The sequence below is a fragment of the Ascaphus truei genome, chromosome 5 (assembly GCF_040206685.1).
Source record: "Ascaphus truei isolate aAscTru1 chromosome 5, aAscTru1.hap1, whole genome shotgun sequence".
In the NCBI taxonomy this organism is placed as follows: Eukaryota; Metazoa; Chordata; class Amphibia; order Anura; family Ascaphidae; genus Ascaphus; species Ascaphus truei.
In genome coordinates this window covers 264,744,746-264,770,069 of record NC_134487.1, presented here as the reverse complement: position 1 = coordinate 264,770,069, position 25,324 = coordinate 264,744,746, and the positions used below count along the sequence as shown (strand labels likewise).

Genomic DNA, 25,324 nt, shown 5'->3' with positions numbered 1-25,324 from the left:
TAGTATAGAGTTATATTTCTTTATTAACTTTCAACAAAAACAATTATAAAGTACTTGTCAATGGAAATTGATAACTTAAAAGTAAAGTGATCAAAGTATTTGATACATCTATTTTAGTTTTCACCCCAATGAACAATCATAGCAATGCAAAGTCAATAACGAAAAAGTCATATACACTGTAGTATATTTAAAGGTGTATTCACTGGCGCCCAGTTTACTCTTCTCACAATTAGAGTATGAGCAAAATTATTTCATTTTTTTACTTTTGATACATTTGTCACCATTTTTAAGTAAATAGGAATAATTTTAGTTCACCCACCATAAACCTATTATGTGCCTGGAAAAAGAAATAAGTTATCCATTGTACAGTAAATTAGAAAAAAACATAACTTTCAAATTCTTTACGACAAAAAAGTCAAGCCAACATTTTGTATAGCTTTTGATCGAATATGTACTGAAAGGATAATACATCTCCAACAAACTTCCTAACCAAATCATAATGTACTACACAAATGGTATTCAATGTAGTAAGAATTTCGCTCACCTTTAGATGGGAATCACTTTGCGTGACGTTGATGTCTTCATTGTACATTAACAACAATGCAGAGTTGTCATTTGACACATTATTCAACTTTCCATTTTCAACATTTACATCCAAATAAGTTAACTGATTATTTCCCGAGTCTGCAGCAAAGCATAGTTCATAAGGAACTGGTAAGGTGCCATGAGAATAGTTTGTTGGTGGAAGAGATGTTGACTCTTTGAAGCACCGCTTTACTAACATCAGAAGGACGGTTATGAGAAATAGAAAGGAAATTAAGGCTAAAGCCATTACCAAGTAAAAATTTAAGTTAGATTCAATATCTAAATTGGTTGGTAGGATGCTGACTTCTGGAAGAGCCTCCTTTACATTTTCTGCAAATACCAAGTTCAGAGTTACTGCAGCTGAAAGAGCCGGCTGCCCATTGTCCTTTACATGTATGACCAATTTCTGTTTCATACCATCTTTTTCCAGAAAGCTACGGGATGTTCTGATTTCTCCTGTATGAAGTCCAATAATAAATAACCCTGAGCTTGTGGCCTGGAATAGATGATATGATAACCATGCATTATGTCCAGAATCAGCATCTACCGCCACTACTTTGGTTACCAAATACCCAGCTTCAGATGATGGAGGGACTAACTCAAACATGACAGATCCATCAGATCCAAGGAAGGGATACAAAATTTGAGGACTGTTATCATTAGCATCTGTAACAAACACATGTACAGTGACATTACTACTGAGTGATTGGACACCATTGTCTTGAGCTGTAACTATAATTTGAAATTCTCTCAAATGTTCATAGTCAAACATGCGTTGCGCATAAATAATTCCAGTTTGTGAATTAATATAAACATATGACAGCACAGATTTGTCTTTTGTATTATTTGGGTAGATAGAGTATGTAACTTGTGAGTTTTTCTCTAAATCTAAATCTACAGCATTTACTTTAAAAATGGAGGCTCCTGGATTATTATTCTCTGCAACATAAACAGCATAAGAGGTTTGCTCAAATATGGGGGAATTATCATTGATATCTGATATTTGTAGTTCAATAGTTGTGCTAGAAAAAAGAACAGGTTTTCCATTGTCATACGCTGTGATTGTGATATTGTATTCCGAAACATTTTCTCTGTCCAGTATAGTTTTAGTCATGAGTTTGTAATAATTTCCAGATGCAGAAACTAATGTTAGAGAAGGTTGATCTTGAATCTGGCACACGACCTTGCCATTTTCTCCAACATCTCTGTCACTGACATGAATGAGAGCTATTACTGTACCAGGAGGGGAATCTTCGGGCAAAGAAGTTGTAACTGAGGCAAGTTTTATCTCTGGCGCATTGTCGTTCTCATCGGAAACTTCAACCAGAACCTTACAATGAGAAGCAAGGCCTCCCCCATCCTTGGCTTCCACGTCCATTTTAATCACTTTGATTTCTTCAAAGTCTATAGATCCGGAAACTGTAATTTCCCCACTTTGTGGATCCAGGTTAAATATATGATTAATGTTGTCTGGCATGCTGCTGAAAGAATAAGTGATTTGAGCATTTGTTCCTTCATCAGTGTCCTGTGCTCTCACTTGAAGTACCAGAGAACCCTTTAAAGCATTTTCCTGTAGGATGACCTTGTACATGTCAGAACTGAAGACAGGGGCATTGTCATTGAAATCAGTTACAACAATTTCAATTTGCAAAGTTCCTGATCTGACAGGATCTCCGCCATCAAATGCAGTTACTATCAAACTGTGGGTGTTTTGCCCTTCTCGATCCAAGGGTTTCTCTAGAAATAACACCATCTGTTTGTCCCCATTTCTGTTCTGTTTCTCTTTAATAGTAAAACAAGGATTATCCTTTAGATTATAGCTCTGTATTGAGTTTCTGCCAAGATCTGGATCATAAGCATTTCCAAGAGGAAAACTAGCTCCTGGTGGAGTGAACTCACTTATCTCTAGCTCAATGTTTTTTTTGTAAAAGCTTGGTGCATTATCATTAATATCCTGAATTGTGACTTTGATGTGAAAAATATTTAATGGATTTTCAAGAACAGTTTCAAAATGAATGATGCAGTCTAATTCCTCTCCACATATCTCTTCTCTGTCAATCCTGTTGTTTATGTACAAATTTCCATTGTCTAGATCTACCTTGAAATACTGCCCATTAGCATCAGAATGAAGATGGAGTTTCCTGTGTGATAAATCTCCTATGTTTAAACCCAAATCCTTAGCAATGTTTCCAACCATAGCTCCAATTCTCATTTCTTCAGGAATGAAATAATGAATGTTCCCAGATATAAGATGACAAAAACAACAAAGCAGAAATGAAAAGAGTACTTGCCATTTCATTGTCCACGTCACAAAATCAGCAATGTTGTCTAAATTCTGTAGTTTTCAGGTCCTTGGAAAAGAGATGCAAGAATCCCCTTTTGTGCCTGTGCAAAATTATTTAGAAGCATTGGTTTGCAGCTACTGTGGTTGTAGTTGCACTGATAAAAACCCTCTGAGAAAAATCTTCTACAGTATACTGTAATGCTGAGCAGAGACAATACAGAGATTCAAATGGATTACAAACTCCAAGCCTAGCACCACGTTGGCCAACAGTGACACTCTGTGTTTCATTTTAGGAATTGCAGGCAATGTGAACAGATTTTTCTGAGCAAGCAATATGAAAATATTGAAATGACACGTCACTATTAGAACAGTGAAATACAAAAAGATGTCTATAAGAACACATAGTTATTTCTAATACATATCAAAGGATTATAAGCAATAGTATTACAAAGCAGCACACGTTTCATTCACCTTGTTAATGTAAAGTAGAAGTTTCCAAATACTGTATGTCAGTTGTGAAAATAATTTCTCTACATTTCTAGACACAAAGAGGCTCAAGAGACAGCTATGGTTTACATATAATGAATATCTGATGAAAATAATCACGTCATTTTTTACACAGTGGAAAACAAAAGTACATTTTAGGTCTAATAAGAGCAGCTAAAGGTTTGTGGATTTATTGGGTGCATTGAATTTGTGCCTCAACTCATATAAAATATTCCATATTATAATATATATATTAAATGCAGGTCTAAAAGCAAGCTATCCATATTTATCAGACACCCTCAATATATAAGGCTGTCACACATTTTAATGTGGTCTGTAACTGTTTCATACGCCCATAATACAAATTATCTTTAACTGTGCATGCAATGTCTTGTATATAATGTATACCCTGCTCATTATGTAACTGTATTTGTAAACATGTATTATTTGTCTTAACTCTGTGCCCAGGACATACTTGAAAATGAGAGGTAACTCTCAATGTACTACTTCCTGGTAAAATATTTTATAAATAAATAATATCAGATCATGCTCCTACAATATATGGGTAGAATTGAATCGAGGACACAGGGAACACAAAGATAGAATTTGGAGATTCCCATTTTATCCTTACGGTAATGAGGAATTTAAATAATTTCTCCTCAATAGCTGGTACTATTTCCAGGAAACAAATGCTACAGATGTACCCAGGCTTAGTGTACTTATGGCTGCAGAAAAAAAGGAAAGACCCGCCGTCTGAACGCGGCCCCTCCGCGGCCATAAAGACAGCAAAGTCCTGAAGGATTAATGCTGCGGGGTTCCATGCATCTGAATGGGACCCTGCAGCATGAATCCTTCACTTGAATGGGCCATCTGCAGTGAGATAAATACCAGTACTCACCATACAGATGAGTTGCGCAGCAGTCTCCAGCTGTCTTTCTACAGTATCTCTCTGTCTGGATCCGTGTCCCCGCTGGCTGAAGGTGAGCAGGCTGTATTTCCATTGCTTTGTGTCCTATCCAGCCTCCTTGATGATGTAGTTGACCAAATATGGCCATAAAGCCTCGTCCCTATAATGTAAAGCCCTATATAAGGGCAGCTACATCATCCATGGGGAAGGAAATACAACCTGCTTATCTTCAGCAAGCAAAGACATGAATCCAGGTGGAGAGATGCAGATGTCTGCAGACGGCCGTGCAGCTTATCTAAAAGGTGAGTATCGGTATTTCTCTCCTTGCAGATGGCCCAAAAATATTAATTCTTTGGGTCCCATTAAGAAGCATGGAACCTACAGACTTAATCTTCCTGGGCCGCTTACTACCCTCAGGGCCACATAAATTGTAGCCGCACCAGAGCAGTGAAAATTGCGACACCGAGGACATTAAGTCTGACTACATCTGCATACATTAAAATGAGGGGAAACTATACTGTGAAACTGCTCAAACAGTAACGAGAGGCAAGATCCTAGTATACAGATGCAGCCACCAGTATTAGAACTCGTCCCTGGGAGATTCTGGGGCAGGCTCACAGTAAATGCCTCAACATTTCTGTGAGACTTTTAATGGCCCATCGGATTAACACAGCAGGGGTCCCTGCAGACCCATTCAGTTTGAATGGGACTGCAGGGACCCCCCCCCCCCCCCCCCCTGTGGCTACATCTGTATATTAAACCACACAACCCCAGCAAGCTCAAACCCCAAAACCTGCCACATCATATATATTTGTGTGTGTGTGTGTGTGTGTGTGTGTTTGTGTGTCAAAAGGAGTGCTACTGGGCGTGGCCAAATGTATGCAACAAAAGACAGAAAAACCAAAAGTTACATATGAAAAAACATATAGTAATTGGTATATAGTTAAATACTTCAATAATAATAATTATTGAAGTATTAAACTATATACCAATTACTATATGTTTTGGCATATTGGATGTAGTTTTGGGCTTTTCTATATATTAAACCAACAAGTAGTTATATGTTACAATCTTTCAAACGTCTCAGGGTCCTTCATTAGTTAGGACCCTTAGAGGTTCGAAAGCTTGTAACATATCAACTACTTGTTGGTCCAATAAAAGGTGTCATACCACCTACTCCCTCTCCCTCCTTTGTTACTACATGGAAGAGAGGACCACCCTTCTGTACAAGCATATATTAACAAATGCAGGAAAGAAACAGGAGCTAAATATATTATAATTAGCAAGGAAATGAACAAGGTGTTCTGTCAAATCCCGCCCCAGAAAACAGAGATAAATATATGGAAGCAAAAAATATATGTGAAATATGGCAATATAGAAAGGAAACAAAGCTCCAATTTAGAGACTTTAACCTTAATAGGTTCGGTAATAAAGCTGGCAAATTATTCGGAAATCTAGGTAGAAGGGCTTCACACCCAAAATACATATTTAGGATGTGAAAAGCTTTGTATGAACTAACATCAGACCTTGGGGAAATAAGCAGTGTTTAGGGACTTTTATCAAAAGTGAAAAGGATGACAAAGTTCAGGGAAATTTCTTAAAAGGGTTAAAGCACCCAAAAATAATGAATGAAGAGCGACAAGATCTTAAAGCTCCTATTACTATGTAAGAGATCTATCAGCACCATCAAAAGACTTAAAAATGGGATGCAACCAGGGCCTGATGGCTTCACAAGAGAATTCTGTAAGATCATGGCGCCAGAGGAAGGCCTGCCCCTGCCAATAGCATTCAAAGAGAAAGTACATGGAAGGGAATACTTTGAAAAGGTAAGTCCGCTTTCATTCAAATTCAACATATGGATGGTAAAGACCCACTATTGCATGAATTCTACAGATCTATATCTTTATTAAACCAAGATGTAAAAATGATCTAAAGTTTATTAACAGATAGACTAGCTGTAGTCTTACCAAAACTGATTCATAAAGATGAGACAGGGTTTATGAAGGGTAGATCCTCAGTTAACAATCTAAGGAAAATATTGGCAGCCCTGCATTGGACCAAATCAAACTCACAAAACAATAAGAATAATGTAATTATCTCTGTAGATACCGAAAAAACTTTCGATAATGTTAGATGGGATTTCCTGTTTGACATACAGTACTGTACTTAAAAGAATGGGAATATTGGTTGCATTTCTTAACGTGCATACAATACTGTATGTATGATGGACCAAAGGATTGGATTATGGCAGCGGGAGTACTCTCATGAATTTAATTTACACAGAGGAACGAGACAAGAGTGCTCTTTATCGCCATTATTGTTCAACATAGCAATGGAACTATTGTCAATGTACCTTAGAAACATGGCAGACTTTGAAGGTATTAAAATTGTAAATACAGAATAAAAATTGGCACTTTTTGCGGATGACTTTCTGATGTTTGGCTCAAATCCGTAGGCATTGGTTAAAAATATATATACACCATGCTTAGGGAACCATTGGTTAAAAAATATACGAGACGCTTAGGGAATATGGACCATGTATGGGGTTTAAAGTCAACACAACCAAAACGGAGATACGAGTGTTGTCTGTCATAAATAACATTAGGTGGGAACAAGATCTTCTCTTTAAAAAGACAAGACAGATGATCAAATACTTGGCCGTCAATATAGACCCTGAGTTAGAAAAACGTTATTCAAGTGCAGCCTCCTTGACAGGATACAGCTATGTATGCATGTTGTCCTCTAGTTTTGTTCCTCTCTGGTCTGTGCTGCTGGTAATGAACCAATAACTGAGAGCAGTAGTCAGGGCTACTTACTTTATACTATATAAATATATAACAAATAAATACTGTTATACTAAAAACATTACTGTAGTCTGCTTCCCTTTGTCTGACCTACGGCCATATGTGGGGTAACATATACTGTACATGAAGGAGGACTCAGGACTCCCCTCAGCATTAGGTGTTAGTCCTTAGGTAAATAAGAGAGGGATTGCACAAATAATTTCAAATAACTCTTTATCAAAGTTATTAAAGAACTGGAAGGGTGGCAAAGTCTCCTGTTTAACTTGGCAGCTACTGTAGATGCCAATTAGTTAAGATTATCAGCGTTGCGAGGATTATATATCCACTACTGATGCTGCCTATCCTAGTTCAACATGAAGATATAAAATCGATTAATAGTGCAACTAATACATTTTTATGGAACAAAGGCAGGAATAGAATAGTGATGTCAAAACTATTGCTTCCAAAGGAGCTTGGCGATGTGAATTTACCTGACATAGAAAGTATAACTTGGCATGCACAGCCAAGAACCTGGGAGACTGGTTAATGGCCAAAAATGTGTGTGGTGTGACAGCAAGTAATAAAAACTAGAAAATAAGCCTCAGAAATATCTAATTTGACACTGGCATTGAAATCGTCCATCCTTGTAGCAGGAGTTATTGCACCCATTAACATGATGTGACTTTAATAGTCGTGCTATTGAAAACAATGCTTAAGGAGATAAAACACGTGCTATTTAATGCGTTATTTTGTGTTAACTCACAGTAACAGGGGTAATAATGTTTGCTCCATCTGGTTTATTTTTAATTGGAAAGGGCATATTCAAGTAAAGCATTTACTCAAATGCAAAAGTATTATTTATATTATTTAGTGTAGAGTTATATTTCTTTATTAACTTTCAACACAAACAAAAATGGCAAAATACTTTCCAAGGAAAATTGACAACTTAAAAGTAGTGGGATCTATGTATTTGATAAATGTAGTGAAGTTTTCCTCCAATGAAAAATCATAGCAATGCAAAGTCAATAATGAATAAAGGCATATAGTATATTTCAAGGTGTATTCACTGGCACCCAGTTTACTCATCTCACAATTAGAGTATGAGCCAAATTATTTCATTTTTATGTTTCATACATTTGACACCATTTTTCCCACCATAACCTTACTATATGTCTGGTAAAAAGAAGATATTCATTGTATATTAGAAAAAAATTGATTTTGAAATTCTTTTTTTATGAAAAAAAAGCCAAGTCAACATTTTGTATAGCTTTTGATCTAAAGGAAATACATCTCCCACAAAGTTCCAAAAAACAAATCATATTGTACTACACAAATCATATTCAAGAATGTATCTCACCTTTAGATGGGAATCACTTTGCGTGACGTTGATGTCTTCATTGTACATTAACAACAATGCAGAGTTGTCATTTGACACATTATTCAACTTTCCATTTTCAACATTTACATCCAAATAAGTAAACTGATTATTTCCCGAGTCTGCAGCAAAGCATAGTTCATAAGGAACTGGTAAGGTGCCATGAGAATAGTTTGTTGGTGGAAGAGATGTTGACTCTTTGAAGCACCGCTTTACTAACATCAGAAGGACGGTTATGAGAAATAGAAAGGAAATTAAGGCTAAAGCCATTACCAAGTAAAAATTTAAGTTAGATTCAATATCTAAATTGGTTGGTAGGATGCTGACTTCTGGAAGAGCCTCCTTTACATTTTCTGCAAATACCAAATTCAGAGTTACTGCAGCTGAAAGAGCCGGCTGCCCATTGTCCTTTACATGTATGACCAATTTCTGTTTCATACCATCTTTTTCCAGAAAGCTACGGGATGTTCTGATTTCTCCTGTATGAAGTCCAATAATAAATAACCCTGAGCTTGTGGCCTGGAATAGATGATATGATAACCATGCATTATGTCCAGAATCAGCATCTACCGCCACTACTTTGGTTACCAAATACCCAGCTTCAGATGATGGAGGGACTAACTCAAACATGACAGATCCATCAGATCCAAGGAAGGGATACAAAATTTGAGGAATGTTATCATTAGCATCTGTAACAAACACATGTACAGTGACATTACTACTGAGTGATGGGACACCATTGTCCTGAGCTGTAACTATAATTTGAAATTCTCTCAAATGTTCGTAGTCAAATATGCGTTGAGCATAAATAATTCCAGTTTGTGAATTAATATAAACATATGACAGCACAGATTTGTTTTTTGTATTATTTGGGTAGATAGAGTATGTAACTTGTGAGTTTTTCTCTAAATCTAAATCTACAGCATTTACTTTAAAAATGGAGGCTCCTGGACTATTATTCTCTGGAACATAAACAGCATAAGAGGTTTGCTCAAAAATGGGGGAATTATCATTGATATCTGTTATTTGTAGTTCAATAATTGTGCTAGAAAAAAGAACAGGTTTTCCATTATCATACGCTGTGATTGTGATATTGTATTCCGAAACATTTTCTCTGTCCAGTATAGTTTTAGTCATGAGTTTATAATAATTTCCAGACGCTGAAACTAATGTTAGAGAAGGTTGATCTTGAATCTGACACACGACCTTGCCATTTTCTCCAACATCTCTGTCACTGACATGAATGAGAGCTATTACTGTACCAGGAGGGGAATCTTCGGGCAAAGAAGTTGTAACTGAGGCAAGTTTTATCTCTGGCGCATTGTCGTTCTCATCGGAAACTTCAACCAGAACCTCACAATGAGAAGCTAGGCCTCCACCATCCTTGGCTTCCACGCCCATTTTAATCACTTTGATTTCTTCAAAGTCTACAGATCCGGAAACTGTAATTTCCCCACTTTGTGGATCCAGGTTAAATATATGATTAATGTTGTCTGGCATGCTGCTGAAAGAATAAGTGATTTGAGCATTTGTTCCTTCATCAGTGTCCTGTGCTCTCACTTGAAGTACCAGAGAACCCTTTAAAGCATTTTCCTGTAGGATGACCATGTAAATTTCAGAACTGAAGACAGGGGCATTGTCATTGAAATCAGTTACTAAAATTTCAATTTGCATAGTTCCTGATCTGACAGGATCTCCGCCATCAAATGCAGTTAGTATCAAACTGTGGGTGTTTTGCCCTTCTCGATCCAAGGGTTTCTCTAGAAATAACTCCACATGTTTGTTCCCATTTCTGTTCTGCTTCTCTTTAATAGTAAAACAAGGATTATCCTTTAGATTATAGCTCTGTATTGAGTTTCTGCCAAGATCTGGATCATAAGCATTTCCAAGAGGAAAACTAGCTCCTGGTGGAGTGAACTCACTTATCTCTAGCTCAATGTTTTTTTTGTAAAAGCTTGGTGCATTATCATTAATATCCTGAATTGTGACTTTGATGTGAAAAATATTTAATGGATTTTCAAGAACAGTTTCAAAATGAATGATGCAGTCTAATTCCTCTCCACATATCTCTTCTCTGTCAATCCTGTTGTTTATGTACAAATTTCCATTGTCTAGATCTACCTTGAAATACTGCCCATTAGCATCAGAATGGAGATGGAGTTTCCTGTGTGATAAATCTCCTATGTTTAAACCCAAATCCTTAGCAATGTTTCCAACCATAGCTCCAATTCTCATTTCTTCAGGAATGAAATAATGAATGTTCCCAGATACAAGATGACAAAAACAACAAAGCAGAAATGAAAAGAGTACTTGCCATTTCATTGTTCACTACACAAAATCAGCAATGTTGTCTAAATTCTGTAGTTTTCAGGTCCTTGGAAAAGAGATGCAAGAATCCCCTTTTGTGCCTGTGCAAAATTATTTAGAAGCATTGGTTTGCAGCTACTGTGGTTGTAGTTGCACTGATAAAAACCCTCTGAGAAAAATCTTCTACAGTATACTGTAATGCTGAGCAGAGACAATACAGAGACTCAAATGGATTACAAACTCCAAGCCTAGCACCACGTTGGCCAACAGTGACACTCTGTGTTTAATTTTAGGAATTGCAGGCAATGTGAACAGATTTTTCTGAGCAAGCAATATGAAAATATTGAAATGACACGTCACTATTAGAGCAGTGAAATACAAAAAGATGTCTATAAGAACACATAGTTATTTCTAATACATGGCAAAGGATTAAAAAGCAATAGTATTACAAAGCAGCACACGTTTCATTCACCTTGTTAATGTAAAGCAGAAGTTCCCAAATACTGTATGTCAGTTGTGAAAATAATTTCTCTACATTTCTAGACACAAAGAAGCTCAAGAGACAGCTATGGTTTACATATAATGAATATCTGATGAAAATAATCACGTCATTTTTTACACAGTGGAAAACAAAAGTACATTTTAGGTCTAATAAGAGCAGCTAAAGGTTTGTGGATTTATTGGGTGCATTGAATTTGTGCCTCAACTCATATAAAATATTCCATATTATAATATATATATTAAATGCAGGTCTAAAAGCAAGCTATCCATATTTATCAGACACCCTCAATATATAAGGCTGTCACACATTTTAATGTTGTCTGTAACTGTTTCATACGCCCATAATACAAATTATCTTTAACTGTGCATGCAATGTCTTGTATATAATGTATACCATGCTCATTATGTAACTGTATTTGTAAACATGTATTATTTGTCTTAACTCTGTGCCCAGGACATACTTGAAAACGAGAGGTAACTCTCAATGTATTACTTTCAGGTAAAATATTTTATAAATAAATAAATAATATCAGATCATGCTCCTACAATATATGGGTAGAATTGAATCTAGGACACAGGGAACACAAAGATAGAATTTGGAGATTCCCATTTTATCCTTACGGTAATGAGGAATTTAAATAATTTCTCCTCAATAGCTGGTACTATTTCCAGGAAACAAATGCTACAGATGTAGCCAGGCTTACTGTCCTTATGGCTGCAGAAAAAAAGGAAAGACCCGCCGCCTGAACGCGGCCACAAAGACAGCAAAGTCCTGAAGGATTAATGCTGCGGGGTTCCATGCATCTGAATGGGACCCTGCAGCATGAATCCTTCACTTGAATGGGCCATCTGCAGCGAGATAAATAACAGTACTCACCATACAGATGAGTTGCGCAGCAGTCTGCAGCTGTCTTTCGATCTCTCTGTCTGGATCCGTGTCCCCGCTGGCTGAAGGTGAGCAGGCTGTATTTCCATTGCTTTGTGTCCTATCCAGCCTCCATGATGATGTAGTTGACCAAATATGGTCATAAAGCCTCGTCCCTATAATGTAAAGCCCTATATAAGGGCAGCTACATCATCCATGGGGAAGGAAATACAACCTGCTTACCAAGCAAAGACATGAATCCAGGTGGAGAGATGCAGACGTCTGCAGACGGCCGCGCAGCTTATCTAAAAGGTGAGTATCGGTATTTCTCTCCTTGCAGATGGCCCAAAAAGATTAATTCTTTGGGTCCCATTAAGAAGCATAGAACCTACAGACTTAATCTTCCTGGGCCGCTTACTACCCTCAGGGCCACAAAAATTGTAGCCGCACCAGAGCAGTGAAAATTGCGGCACCGAGGACATTAAGTCTGACTACATCTGCATACATTAAAATGAGGAGAAACTATACTGTGAAACTGCTCAAACAGTAACGAGAGGCAAGATCCTAGTATACAGATGCAGCCACCAGTATTAGAACTTGTCCCTGGGAGATTCTGGGGCAGGCTCACAGTAAATGCCTCAACATTTCTGTGAGACTCTTAATGGCCCATCGGATTAACACAGCAGGGGTCCCTGCAGACCCATTCAGTTTGAATGGGACTGTAGGGACCCCCCCCCACCCCCGTGGCAGCATCTGTATATTAAACCACACAACCCCAGCAAGCACAAACCACAAAACCTGCCACATCATATATATTTGTGTGTGTGTGTGTGTTTGTGTGTCAAAAGGAGTGCTACTGGGCGTGGCCAAATGTATGCAACAAAAGACAGAAAAACCAAAAGTTACATATGAAAAAACATATAGTAATTGGTATATAGTTAAATACTTCAATAATAATAATTATTGAAGTATTTAACTATATACCAATTACTATATGTTTTGTCATATTGGATGTAGTTTTGGGCTTTTCTATATATTAAACCAACAAGTAGTTATATGTTACAATCTTTCAAACGTCTCAGGGTCCTTCATTAGGTAGGACCCTTAGAGGTTCGAAAGCTTGAAACATATCAACTACTTGTTGGTCCAATAAAAGTGTCATACCACCTACTCCCTCTCCCTCCTTTGTTACTACATGGAAGAGAGGACCACCCTTCTGTACAAGCATATATTAACAAATGCAGGAAAGAAACAGGTGCTAAATATATTATAATTAACAAGGAAATAAACAAGGTGTTCTGTCAAATCCCGCCCCAGAAAACAGAGATAAATATATGGAAGCAAAAAATATATGTGAAATATGGCTATATAGAAAGGAAACAAAGCTCCAATTTAGAGACTTTAACCATAATAGGTTTGGTAATAAAGCTAACAAATTATTTGGAAATCTAGGTATAAGGGCTTCACACCCAAAACACATATTTAGGATGTGAAAAGCTTTGGATGAACTAACATCAGACCTTGGGGAAATAAGCACAGTGTTCAGGGACTTTTATCAAAAGTGAAAAGGATGACAAAGTTCAGGGAAATTTCTTAAAAGGGTTAAAGCACCCAAAAATAATGAATGAAGAGCGACAAGATCTTAAAGCTCCTATTACTATGTAAGAGATCTATCAGCACCATCAAAAGACTTAAAAATGGGAAGCAACCAGGGCCTGATGGCTTCACAAGAGAATTCTGTAAGATCATGGCGCCAGAGGAAGGCCTGCCCCTGTCAATAGCATTCAAAGAGAAAGTACATGGAAGGGAATACTTTGAAAAGGTAAGTCTGCTTTCATTCGAATTCAACATATGGATGGTAAAGACCCACTATTGCATGAATTCTACAGACCTATATCTTTATTAAACCAATATGTAAAAATGATCTAAAGTTTATTAACAGATAGACTAGCTGTAGTCTTACCAAAACTGATTCATAAAGATGAGACAGGGTTTATGAAGGGTAGATCCTCAGTAAAAAATCTAAGGAAAGTATTGTCAGCCCTGCATTGGACCAAATCAAACTCACAAAACAATAAGAATAATGTAATTATCTCTGTAGATACCGAAAAAACTTTCGATAATGTTAGATGAGATTTCCTGTTTGACATACAGTACTGTACTTAAAAGAATGGGAAAATTGGTTGCATTTCTTAACGTGCATACAATATGTATGATGGACCAAAGGATTGGATTATGGCAGCGGGAGTACTCTCATGAATTTAATTTACACAGAGTAACAAGACAAGGGTGCTCTTTATCGCCATTATTGTTCAACATAGCAATGGAACTATTGTCAATGTACCTTAGAAACATGGCAGACTTTAAAGGTATTAAAATTGTAAATACAGAATTTAAATTGGCACTTTATGCGGACGTCCTTCTGATGTTTGGCTAAAATCAGGAAACATTGGTTAAAAAATATACGAGACGCTTAGGGAATATGGACCATGTATGGGGTTTAAAGTCAACACATCCAAAACGGAGATACGAGTGTTGTCTGTCATAAATAACATTAGGTGGGAACAAGATCTTCTCTTTAAAAAGACAAGACAGATGATCAAATACTTGGACGTCAATATAGACCCTGAGTTAGAAAAACGTTATTCAAGTGCAGCCTCCTTGACAGGATACAGCTATGTATGCATGCTGTCCTCTAGCTTTGTTCCTCTCTGGTGTGTGCTGCTGGTAATGAACCAATAACTGAGAGCAGTAGTCGGGGCTACTTACTTTATACTATATAAATATATAACAAATAAATACTGTTATACTAAAAACATTACTGTAGTCTGCTTCCCTTTGTCTGACCTATGACCATATGTGGGGTAACATATACTGTACATGAAGGAGGACTCAGGACTCCCCTCAGCATTAGGTGTTAGTCCTGAGGTAAATAAGAGAGGGATTGCACAAATAATTTCAAATAACTCTTTATCAAAGTTATTAAAGAACTGGAAAGGTGGCAAAGTCACCTGTTTAACTTGGCAGCTACTGTAGATGCCAATTAGTTAAGATTATCAGCGTTGCGAGGATTATATATCCACTACTGATGCTGCCTATCCTAGTTCAACATGAAGATATAAAATCGATTAATAGTGCAACTAATGCATTTTTATGGAACAAAGGCAGAAATAGAATAGCGATGTCAAAACTATTGCTTCCAAAGGAGCTTGGCGATGTGAATTTACCTGACATAGAAAGTATAACTTGGCATGCACAGCCAAGAACCTGGGAGACTGGTTAATGGCCAAAAATGTGTGTGGTGTGACAGCAAGTAATAAATACTAGAAAATAAGCCTCAGAAATATCTAATTTGACACTGGCATTGAAATCGTCCATCCTTGTAGCTGGAGTTATTGCACTATTAACATGATGTGACTCATTATTTAATAGTCGTGCTATTGAAAACAATGGTTAAGGAGATAAAACACGTGCTATTTAATGCGTTATTTTGTGTTAACTCACAGTAACAGGGGTAATAATGTCTGCTCCATCTGGTTTATTTTTAATTGGAAAGGGCATATTCAAGTAAAGCATTGACTCAAATGCAAAAGTATTATTTATATTATTTAGTGTAGAGTTATATTTCTTTATTAACTTTCAACACAAACAAAAATTGCAAAATACTTTCCAAGGAAAATTGACAACTTAAAAGTAGTGGGATCTATGTATTTGATAAATCTAGTGAAGTTTTCCTCCAATGAAAAATCATAGCAATGCAAAGTCAATAATGAATAAAGGCATATAGTATATTTCAAGGTGTATTCACTGGCGCCAAGTTTACTCATCTCACAATTAGAGTATGAGCAAAATTATTTCATTTTTATGTTTCATACATTTGACACCATTTTACCCACCATAACCTTATTATATGTCTGGTAAAAAAAGAAGATATTCATTGTATATTACAAAAAAAATGATTTTGAAATTCTTTTTTTATGAAAAAAAAGCCAAGTCAACATTTTGTATAGCTTTTGATCTAAAGGAAATACATCTCCAACAAAGTTCCAAAAAACAAATCATATTGTACTACACAAATCATATTCAAGAATGTATCTCACCTTTAGATGGGAATCACTTTGCGTGACGTTGATGTCTTCATTGTACATTAACAACAATGCAGAGTTGTCATTTGACACATTATTCAACTTTCCATTTTCAACATTTACATCCAAATAAGTAAACTGATTATTTCCAGAGTCTGCAGCAAGGCATAGTTCATAAGGAACTGGTAAGGTGCCATGAGAATAGTTTGTTGGTGGAAGAGATGTTGACTCTTTGAAGCACCGCTTTACTAACATCAGTAGGACGGTTATGAGAAATAGAAAGGAAATTAAGGCTAAAGCTATTACCAAGTAAAAATTTAAGTTAGATTCAATATCTAAATTGGTTGGTAGGATGCTGACTTCTGGAAGAGCCTCCTTTACATTTTCTGCAAATACCAAGTTCAGAGTTACTGCAGCTGAAAGAGCCGGCTGCCCATTGTCCTTTACATGTATGACCAATTTCTGTTTCATACCATCTTTTTCCAGAAAGCTACGGGATGTTCTGATTTCTCCTGTATGAAGTCCAATAATAAATAACCCTGAGCTTGTGGCCTGGAATAGATGATATGATAACCATGCATTATGTCCAGAATCAGTGCAGTAGGAACCTCTGCTCTGCTGTGGCTGCAGGAACACAGGAACCCGAATGAATCAACTCCGTGCTGTAACCTCTGGTCTGGACGGCCTCCGTTGGGCTCAGTTGTGATGTTATTCCCTGTCCCAGGGGAGCATGGGAATGGCTCCATTGGCACCATCAAAGAGAGCGCAATCGACGTTCAGCAGCTGATACGTGCGCCAACACACAACTGAGCAGTATATTGTACTTATCTTGACCCAGAGGAGCACCATCCCCTACTCCATATCTTAGCTGAGCGAGGGCTCCCCTCTTTTTTGTTTGTGTTGAGCAGGGGATTCCCAAGTTGTCCACGATCAGGGACGTGGCTAGATGCAGTGCGTTAAATGACATCACTACCTCAGAGTGCTGAGCAAACTGCTTCCTGACTACCGCACATTTCCCAGATCTTAATAATGCGCTTATTTTCTTTAAATACTTAGTACCACCAATCAAAACGGCCCAACGCATTTCGTCGTTGGCACGCAACTTACTCAGGGGAAACTATATATATATATCCCCTGAGCAAGCTATCCATATTTATTAGTCTCCCTGAATATAAGCTAAGTGCCTTCATATTTATATTTTTTTATTAATTAAATATTTTATATATTTCCAACCAGAGAACCAATTCCTAATGCTCACATTATATAATAGAAGTGTGGTAATAAATGTAATAACCAAATGTATTAATCCTCTGACTAAAGTCAAAGTTTTTTCTGTTTTTTTTAAGCTAATGAACTAGCTTAATTTTTTGCCATGTTTGAGTAGAATTACAGTATTTGATGATAAAAATCCAGGAAACAGAAATGTATGTAGCTAATAATACAATAATGCAGCTCTTTCTAGACAAAACTTTTCCAATCATCTTTTAGACATAAAACAAGGACCCCAGAGTGCAAAAATTCCCAAAGCTCCATTAAAACTTTGACTACAAAGTTATCTAAATAAGTAACGTCCGTTAGTTTTCCTCAATTTAATGGGTATCCTCCAAGCTGAGATTCAAAAACAATGTCCGTTCGCCAAACTACAGTAGCATTATGATGTTAGCTGTATGAACAGGGTTTATCATTGCGCTGAGATTTATTAAACAATACACTGCACATGAACATTTGGTAAAAATATAACTCACGTTCCAACTAACGCACATGCTTTCCACTCACATTACACATGTGCATTACCTAACACAGTGCCCATGAGCATGTTGCAAATTCAAATAAATACACATTACTCAGCCATATCTGCAATACAGTTGAACTGTTGACATGATTGATGAGCAGGGATCCACCTCTGTTGCTGGTACCGTGATCTTGCTCCTGATGCCTCTAGAAACCGAAGTCTGAAGTTTACTGAAGAGGAACTTGAGATTCTGATTAATGGAGTGGTGGGGAACCACTCCAAATTATTGGGGACTTTGTGCTCATGCACTAGCACTACAAAAAAACAGAGGATTTGGGGAATACAGTCCGCTCAGTGGACATGCTGAAAAAAAGATGGCCTGCCAGCCAACAAAAGCTGACTGACCAATGCGGCCCATGCCAGGAAGACCGGGGGACGGAGGGGCGAGGGGTGGACCACCTTCATCTGATGGCTATAGTGCAGCACCTGAGTGAGATAATTGCCACATATTTCCATGCATTAACATTAATGGAGGATTGTGAATCTGCATTGTTAGGTTAATGGCTGGGACTCTGCTACAACAGATGCCGATCTAATGATAGATATTGGCAACAACCTCTTTGTAAGTATGCAAACTTGCATCATTTTTTAAATTTGCGGCTATCAAGAAAGGTGTGAAGACATGGAACTGCAAAAAAAAAACCTGCCAACCGAGAAAATCTTCCTTATAGACCATTTTGATGCCAACATTTCCAAGAGTTTTGGGAAAAAAATTCACAAACGTTGGTGAAAATAGGTTAATAGTGATGGAATTGGTTAGTTTAACCAATATTTGCATTTTTAAAAGTATACAATATTTGACCCTGCTGCACATTGGCAAATAGCCTTCAACCAAATGTTTTGCTGATTTATGCATTTCTTCCACAAAGAAAAATATAATCTTGCACATGTTTAGCTTTCACTATAATTTGAATTGATAAAAACGATCATGGTGATTGTTGCAAACTATTCATATCAAAACATAAAGTGCTTCTGTACATAAAATGATACTCAAATGGTTGGACAGTATGTACCAAAACAATACAATATATTAAAATGCGTACGAATACTAATGAACAGGCTCACCTCTGTATGGGCTTCATTCTCACATTTTATGTTGAAATCTTCATTGTACATTAACAATAATGCAGAGTTGTCAGTTGCCACATTATGCACCTTGTTCTTTCCACCATTTACATCCGTAAAAGTACATTCATTCTTGCCAGAGTCTGCAGCAAAATATAGGTCATAGGGATATTGTAAAGTTCCATGAGCATAGTTTTCTAGTTGAAGTGATGGCGATGGCTGCAAGCACTTTTTTACTAACATCAAGAGAACGGTTACAAGGAAAAGGAAGGAGATTAATGCCAAAGCCATCACCAAGTAGAAATTTAAATTAGATTCAAGCTCTAAATTGCTTGGCGGATTGTTGACTTCTGGAAGAGCCTCCTTTACATTCTCTGCAAATACCAAGTTCAGTGTCACTGTAGCAGAAAGAGCCGGCTGTCCATTATCATTTACCTGGAGGATCAATTTCTGTTTCATTGCATCTCTTTCCAGGAAGCTACGAGAGATTCTGATTTCTCCTGTATGACGTCCAATACTAAATAACCCTGAGCTTGTGACATGGATGAAATGATAAGATAACCATGCGTTGTGTCCAGAATCAGTATCTACTGCCACTACCTTTGTTACCAAATATCCTGCTGCAGCTGAAGGAGGAACTAACTCAAACCCTACAGAACTATCAGATTCGAGAGAGGGATACAAGATTTGAGGACTGTTATCATTAAGATCTGTAATAAACACATGTACAGTGACATTGCTACTGAGTGATGGAAGACCATTGTCTTGAGCTGTCACTGTCATTTGAAATTCCCTCATTTGTTCATAATCAAATGTGTGCTGTGCATAAATAATTCCAGTTTGTGAATTAATATAAACAGATGAAAGCATAGAGTTATCTTCTGTAATTTTGGGCAATACTGAGTATGTAACTTGAGAGTTCTTTTCCAAGTCTAAATCTATGGCTTTCACTTTGTAAATGGAGGCTCCCGGATTATTGTTCTCAGGAACATACACAATATAAAAGTCTTGGCCAAATGTAGGTGCATTATCATTGATATCTGTTATCTGTAGTTGAATAGTTGTGCTAGTGGAAAGAGGTGGATTTCCATTGTCACATGCCGTGACTGTGATAATATATTCTGAAACAAGTTCTCTGTCCAGCATATTTTTAGTTACGAGTTTATAGTAGTTTCCAGAAGCTGATACCAATGCCATAGTCTGGTCCTGAATATAACATTGCACCTTGCCATTTTCTCCAAAGTCTCTGTCATTGACATGAATAAGTGCGATCACTGTGTCAGGAAGAGAATCTTCTGGTATTGTAGTTGAAACCGAGGCAAGTTTTATCTCAGGGACATTGTCATTCTCATCAGAAACCTCAACCAGCACCTTACAATGAGAAACTAGACCTCCACCATCTGCGGCTTCCACGTCCATTTTAATCACTTTGATTTCTTCAAAGTCGAGGGACCCTGAAATAGTTATTTTACCAGTTTGTTTATCCAGGCTGAAAATATGACGAGCATTGTCCGGCATGCTACTAAAAGAATATGTTATTTGACTATTTAAACCTTCATCGATGTCATGGGCTTCCACTTGAAGTACGAAGGAATCTTTGAACGCATTTTCCTTGATGCTGGCCTTGTAAATGTCAGAGCTGAAAACAGGGGCATTGTCATTGACATCAGTTACTGTAATTTTAATTAGCATAGTACCTGATCTTACTGGATCTCCCCCATCAAATGCAGTCAGTATCAAAGAGTGGATTTTTTGTATTTCTCGATCCAGGTATTTTTCCAGTAATAATTCCACAAATGTATTCCCATCTTTGCTCTGCTTTTCTTTTATAGTAAAATGTGAATTGTCATCGAGTTTGTAGCCCTGTATTGAATTGCTACCAATATCTGGATCATACGCATTTCTTAGAGAAAAACTAGCTCCTGGCAAAGTGGACTCACTTATATCTAGATCAATGCTATTTTTGAAGAATGTTGGTGGATTATCATTAATATCCGTGACTGTGACTTTTACATGAAAAATATTCAAAGGATTTTCAACAACAGTTTCAACGTTAACGATACAATCTAATTCCTCCCCACATAACTCTTCTCGGTCAATCCTATCATGTATGTATAAGTTTCCATTTTTTTGTTCTACACTGAAATACTGTATTTTAGTATCAGAATGGAGATGGAGTTTCCTCTGTAATAAATCTCCTATGTTTAAACCCAAATCCTTACCAATGTTTCCCACAAGTTCTCCTATTTTCATTTCCTCTGCAATAAAATAGTGAGTTTGCCCAGCAATGATGTTAGAGAGGCAACAAAGCATAAATGAAAAGAGTACTTGCCATTTCATTCTTCCAAAAGTCATTGTCCACACCAGTCAAGTAGGATTCTTAATTCTCCAATTCTTCAGATCCTCACAAAATAGACCCAATCAGAACACAAAGTCCTATTTTCTGTTTATATAAATGTGTTAATTAAGCAGTGGTTTTCAGATAGATGTAACATGTCTGAAGGTAAGCCTTTCTCATTGCTGTTATGATAAGAAGTCAAAGCTACAGAGGTTCAGTGAATAAACAGCTCCAAATATTCCACCACATTGGCCAACACTGACATCCAGTGTCCAATTTCAAATATTGCAGCATGCCTGAATTAATATTTTTGAGCTACACATTTTAAAGTTTTCCAAAATTTCATTTCATTTTGATACAGAAGGAATTAAATACAAAATAGAAACAAAATGTCTGCAAGAACATTGTTTAGAAGTGAACTAGTGCTTAGAACATATGCAATTTTTTAAAAATAACTTGTACATCCTTCTTGAATCTTTTACAAGGGCTTCCAATAATGCAGTGGTTTATATTTTGAATATCTGCTTGAATTTTTTTTTTCATTTTCTACACAATGGATTATAAAAGTACATATCAGATTATACAAAAGTATGGAAAATCTATGTCTGTTATGCTAACATGCAGTAAACACTTTAATATAGTGGCTTGACGTGCAGTTAACTTTCCTTTTTATGTCCACATCAAATGTAAGATATTTGTTAATAATCTACTTGCACGAACTGTCATGTCACATTTATCTCCGACGCCACACCTCCCAGATTATTTTAACACAGATATATTGATAAAATTATGTCATAAAACACTGAACAAGAAATAAATTGTCAAGCACTGAATTTTTAACCAATTTTTTCAGTTGCTTATAAACACTCCTAAATCCCCTCACTAATGCTAGCTAAGAAAAATCAATGCCAACATTTTGGATAGTACATAAGTTACTCAAAATAAATGTATTAGCCTAAATTTATTTTGAAAAATGTTGGAGCAAAATACATTGACAGGGCAGGGGACCAAGTCCTACTCCCTTATATGAACAATATATTTCCGCTACCTGAGAGCGTGGCAGAGGGTCAGGCAATATGACACAACACAGGGCTTTGGGTAACCGGAGCGTATATTTATAGATTCTTATTGTTGCAGGGTACATGCAACTACACACGTGGGTTTCTTGCCAAGGCTTATTTATTTAGCCTTAACAGATATACAACACACAAAACAAAAATAGCTTTTCTTCAGCAAAAACAAAACGAAACAGTTTCTCTTTAGCAGACAGTGTGTAACTCAGGCAGCAATCCCTTTTCTAAGCAGGAGACAGACAGTTTATAATTCAGTTACTTTGTTTATCAGACCTTGTATCAGGAAATCTCTTTAGCAGCAGCTTACTCCTCTCTCATCAACAACCAAGATCCATGTGTCTATAGCCTGGGTTTTAACTCACCTTGATTAGGCAGCTGGGATCCAACTAATTGTCCTGAGGTTCCCAGCTGAAGTTAACCTAGTCAGTGCTGCACTGCAGACTAGACATAGGTTTTCCAGGCATATAACTGGTGACTTTTATTTACCCTGTCACATTCCTCCCCTGTTAGTGTGTGGCTGGGGCTACGCATGGCTGAAGCCCGACCATCCACCCCTTCTCTAGAAAAGAAGTCAGCATTTGCGTTCTCTTTTCCCGGCCTATGCTGAATCTCAAATGAGAAAGCTTGGAGGGCCATATACCACCTAGTCAATCTAGCATTAGAATCCTTCATGCTATTTAACCACTTCAGTGGAGCATGATCCGTCACCAAAGTAAAATGGACTAATGCCAGGTAATGCCTCAAAGCCTCGATTGCCCACTTTACTGCGAGGCACTCTTTCTCAATCACTGAGTAGTTTTTTTCCCTTGAGAACAATTTCCTACTCAGGAAAAGGATAGGATGTTCAACTCCCTCAAACTGTTGTGACAACACTGCCCCTAGCCCTATCTCTGATGCATCTGTTTGCACTATAAAAGGGCTGTTGAAGTCTGGGCTTCTAAGGATGGGACCCTCTGATAGACACCTTTTTATGTCCTCAAAGGCTCTCTGACAATCCCTTGACCACATCACTTGTGTAGGGGCACACTTTTTTGTGAGGTCCGTTAAAGGGGCTGCCACTTCCGAATAGTTGGGGATGAACCGCCAGTAGTACCCTGCTAAACCCAGCAGAGAGCGTACCTGCGTTTTTGTTTGGGGGGTCGGAACTTCTTTCAGGGCAGCTACCTTGTCGGCTAGTGGCCTTACTTTTCCACCTCCCACTGTATACCCTAAATATTTGGTTTCCGCTTTACCCAAGGCACATTTCTTAGGGTTGGCTGTGAGCCCTGCCTCTCTTAGAGATTTGAGGACCGCTTTCAGCCTATTTAGATGGGCCCGCCAGTGTTCACTATAAATGACAATGTCATCTAGGTAGGCTGCGGCATAAGTCCTATGGGGCTCAGTACCTTATCCATGAGTCTCTGAAATGTGGCTGGGGCTCCATGCAGTCCAAATGGCATTGTCACAAACTGGTATAAACCCATGGGAGTGGCAAAGGCTGTTTTGCATTTGGACTTTTCCTCTAAGGGTATTTGCCAGTATCCTTTTGTCAAGTCCAACGGGGATATATATTCCGCGTTACCAAGGTCGTCAATTAATTCGTCCACCCTTGGCATCAGATATGCGTCAAACTTGGATACCGCATTAACCTTTCGGAGGGCCACACAAAATCTTACCTTCCCATTGGGTTTAGGGACCATAATTAGTGGACTACACCACTCACTGCATGATTCCTCAATCACTCCTAAGTGTAACATTTCTTGTACCTCCTTCTCTACCAGAGCCCTACGACTTTCAGGCAACCTATAAGGACGGGAACGTACTTTTAACCCAGGTGCTGTCTCGATTGCATGGGAAATTACGTTAGTTTGTCCTGGTAAGTCAGAAAAAACATCCTGGAATTGTGTAATTATTGCTAACAAGTCCCCTTTTTGTTCAGAGGACAACTGTTTACCCATTGGGATTTTATCGTCACTCACGATGTTCTCCCGTGGAGGCTGAGGACCCAAGTCCGTTTCCTCCTCCACCGGGTGGATGAATAGAGACTGCTGCATCTTCCAGGGTTTCAGCAAGTTCACATGGTAAATTTGTTTACCCTTCCTGGACCCTGGTTGAGCGATCTCGTAATCCACATCAATCGTACGGCGGAGTACTTCGCATGGGCCCTGCCATTTGGCCAGGAGTTTACTCTCGCAACTGGGTAATAATAACATCACCTGGTCTCCTGGGTGAAACACTCTCATGCGAGCATTCTGATTGTAATGTCTCTCCTGACTGTTCTGGGCTGATCTAAGATTCTCCCTGGCGAAATGGCCGACCACATCTAGGCGCTTCCTAAGGTCTAGTACATATTGCAGGGAATTCTTAGAAGGGGACTGCTGTTCCTCCCAGGACTCCTTTAGAAGGTCTAGGATACCCCGGGGTTGGCGGCCATAGAGCAATTCAAATGGAGAGAATCCCGTGGAGGCCTGGGGAACTTCCTGCACTGCAAACAGCAGAAAAGGGAGAAGTTCATCCCAGGCTCTCTTCTCTGAATCTACAAATTTCCTCAGCATCCCTTTTAGAGTTCGGTTAAATCTTTCCACCAATCCGTCAGTCTGTGGATGGTAGACCGATGTCCGAACAGACTTGACCTCTAGTAACTTTAAGACATCCTGCATCAGTTTAGCCATGAAATTTGTACCTTGGTCTGTCAACATAACATGGGGAAGTCCAACCCGTGAGAACAGTTCCAACAACTTGTTGGCTACTTGCTTCACCGTTGCTGTTCTCAGGGGGAACGCCTCAGGATACCTTGTTGCATAGTCCACTATTATAAGGATAAACCTGTGTCCTTTCACAGAAGGTTCTAGAGGTCCTACCAAGTCTACCCCAATCCTCTCAAAGGGAACTGACACCA

At 37.9% G+C, this 25,324-nt stretch overlaps 3 protein-coding genes across 3 annotated transcripts; all 3 read right to left on the bottom strand.

Moving 5' to 3' along the window:
* Positions 1-415: 415 nt before the first annotated feature.
* Positions 416-2,797, bottom strand: LOC142494742 (protocadherin gamma-B2-like). Its single transcript, XM_075599177.1, has one exon. The coding sequence runs from the start codon at positions 2,795-2,797 to the stop codon at positions 416-418; it is 2,382 nt and encodes a 793-aa protein (XP_075455292.1).
* A 5,563-nt stretch (positions 2,798-8,360) lies between these two features.
* On the bottom strand, positions 8,361-11,039 carry LOC142494741 (protocadherin gamma-B2-like). The gene has a single exon (XM_075599176.1). The coding sequence runs from the start codon at positions 10,740-10,742 to the stop codon at positions 8,361-8,363; it is 2,382 nt and encodes a 793-aa protein (XP_075455291.1). The 5' UTR covers positions 10,743-11,039.
* A 5,112-nt stretch (positions 11,040-16,151) lies between these two features.
* Positions 16,152-21,390, bottom strand: LOC142494740 (protocadherin gamma-B2-like). The gene is made up of 2 exons (XM_075599175.1): positions 19,036-21,390; positions 16,152-16,730 (listed from the first exon to the last, which is right to left on the bottom strand). Exons 1-2 carry the CDS (start codon positions 21,388-21,390, stop codon positions 16,152-16,154), a joined length of 2,934 nt encoding a protein of 977 aa, XP_075455290.1.
* Positions 21,391-25,324: the final 3,934 nt, after the last annotated feature.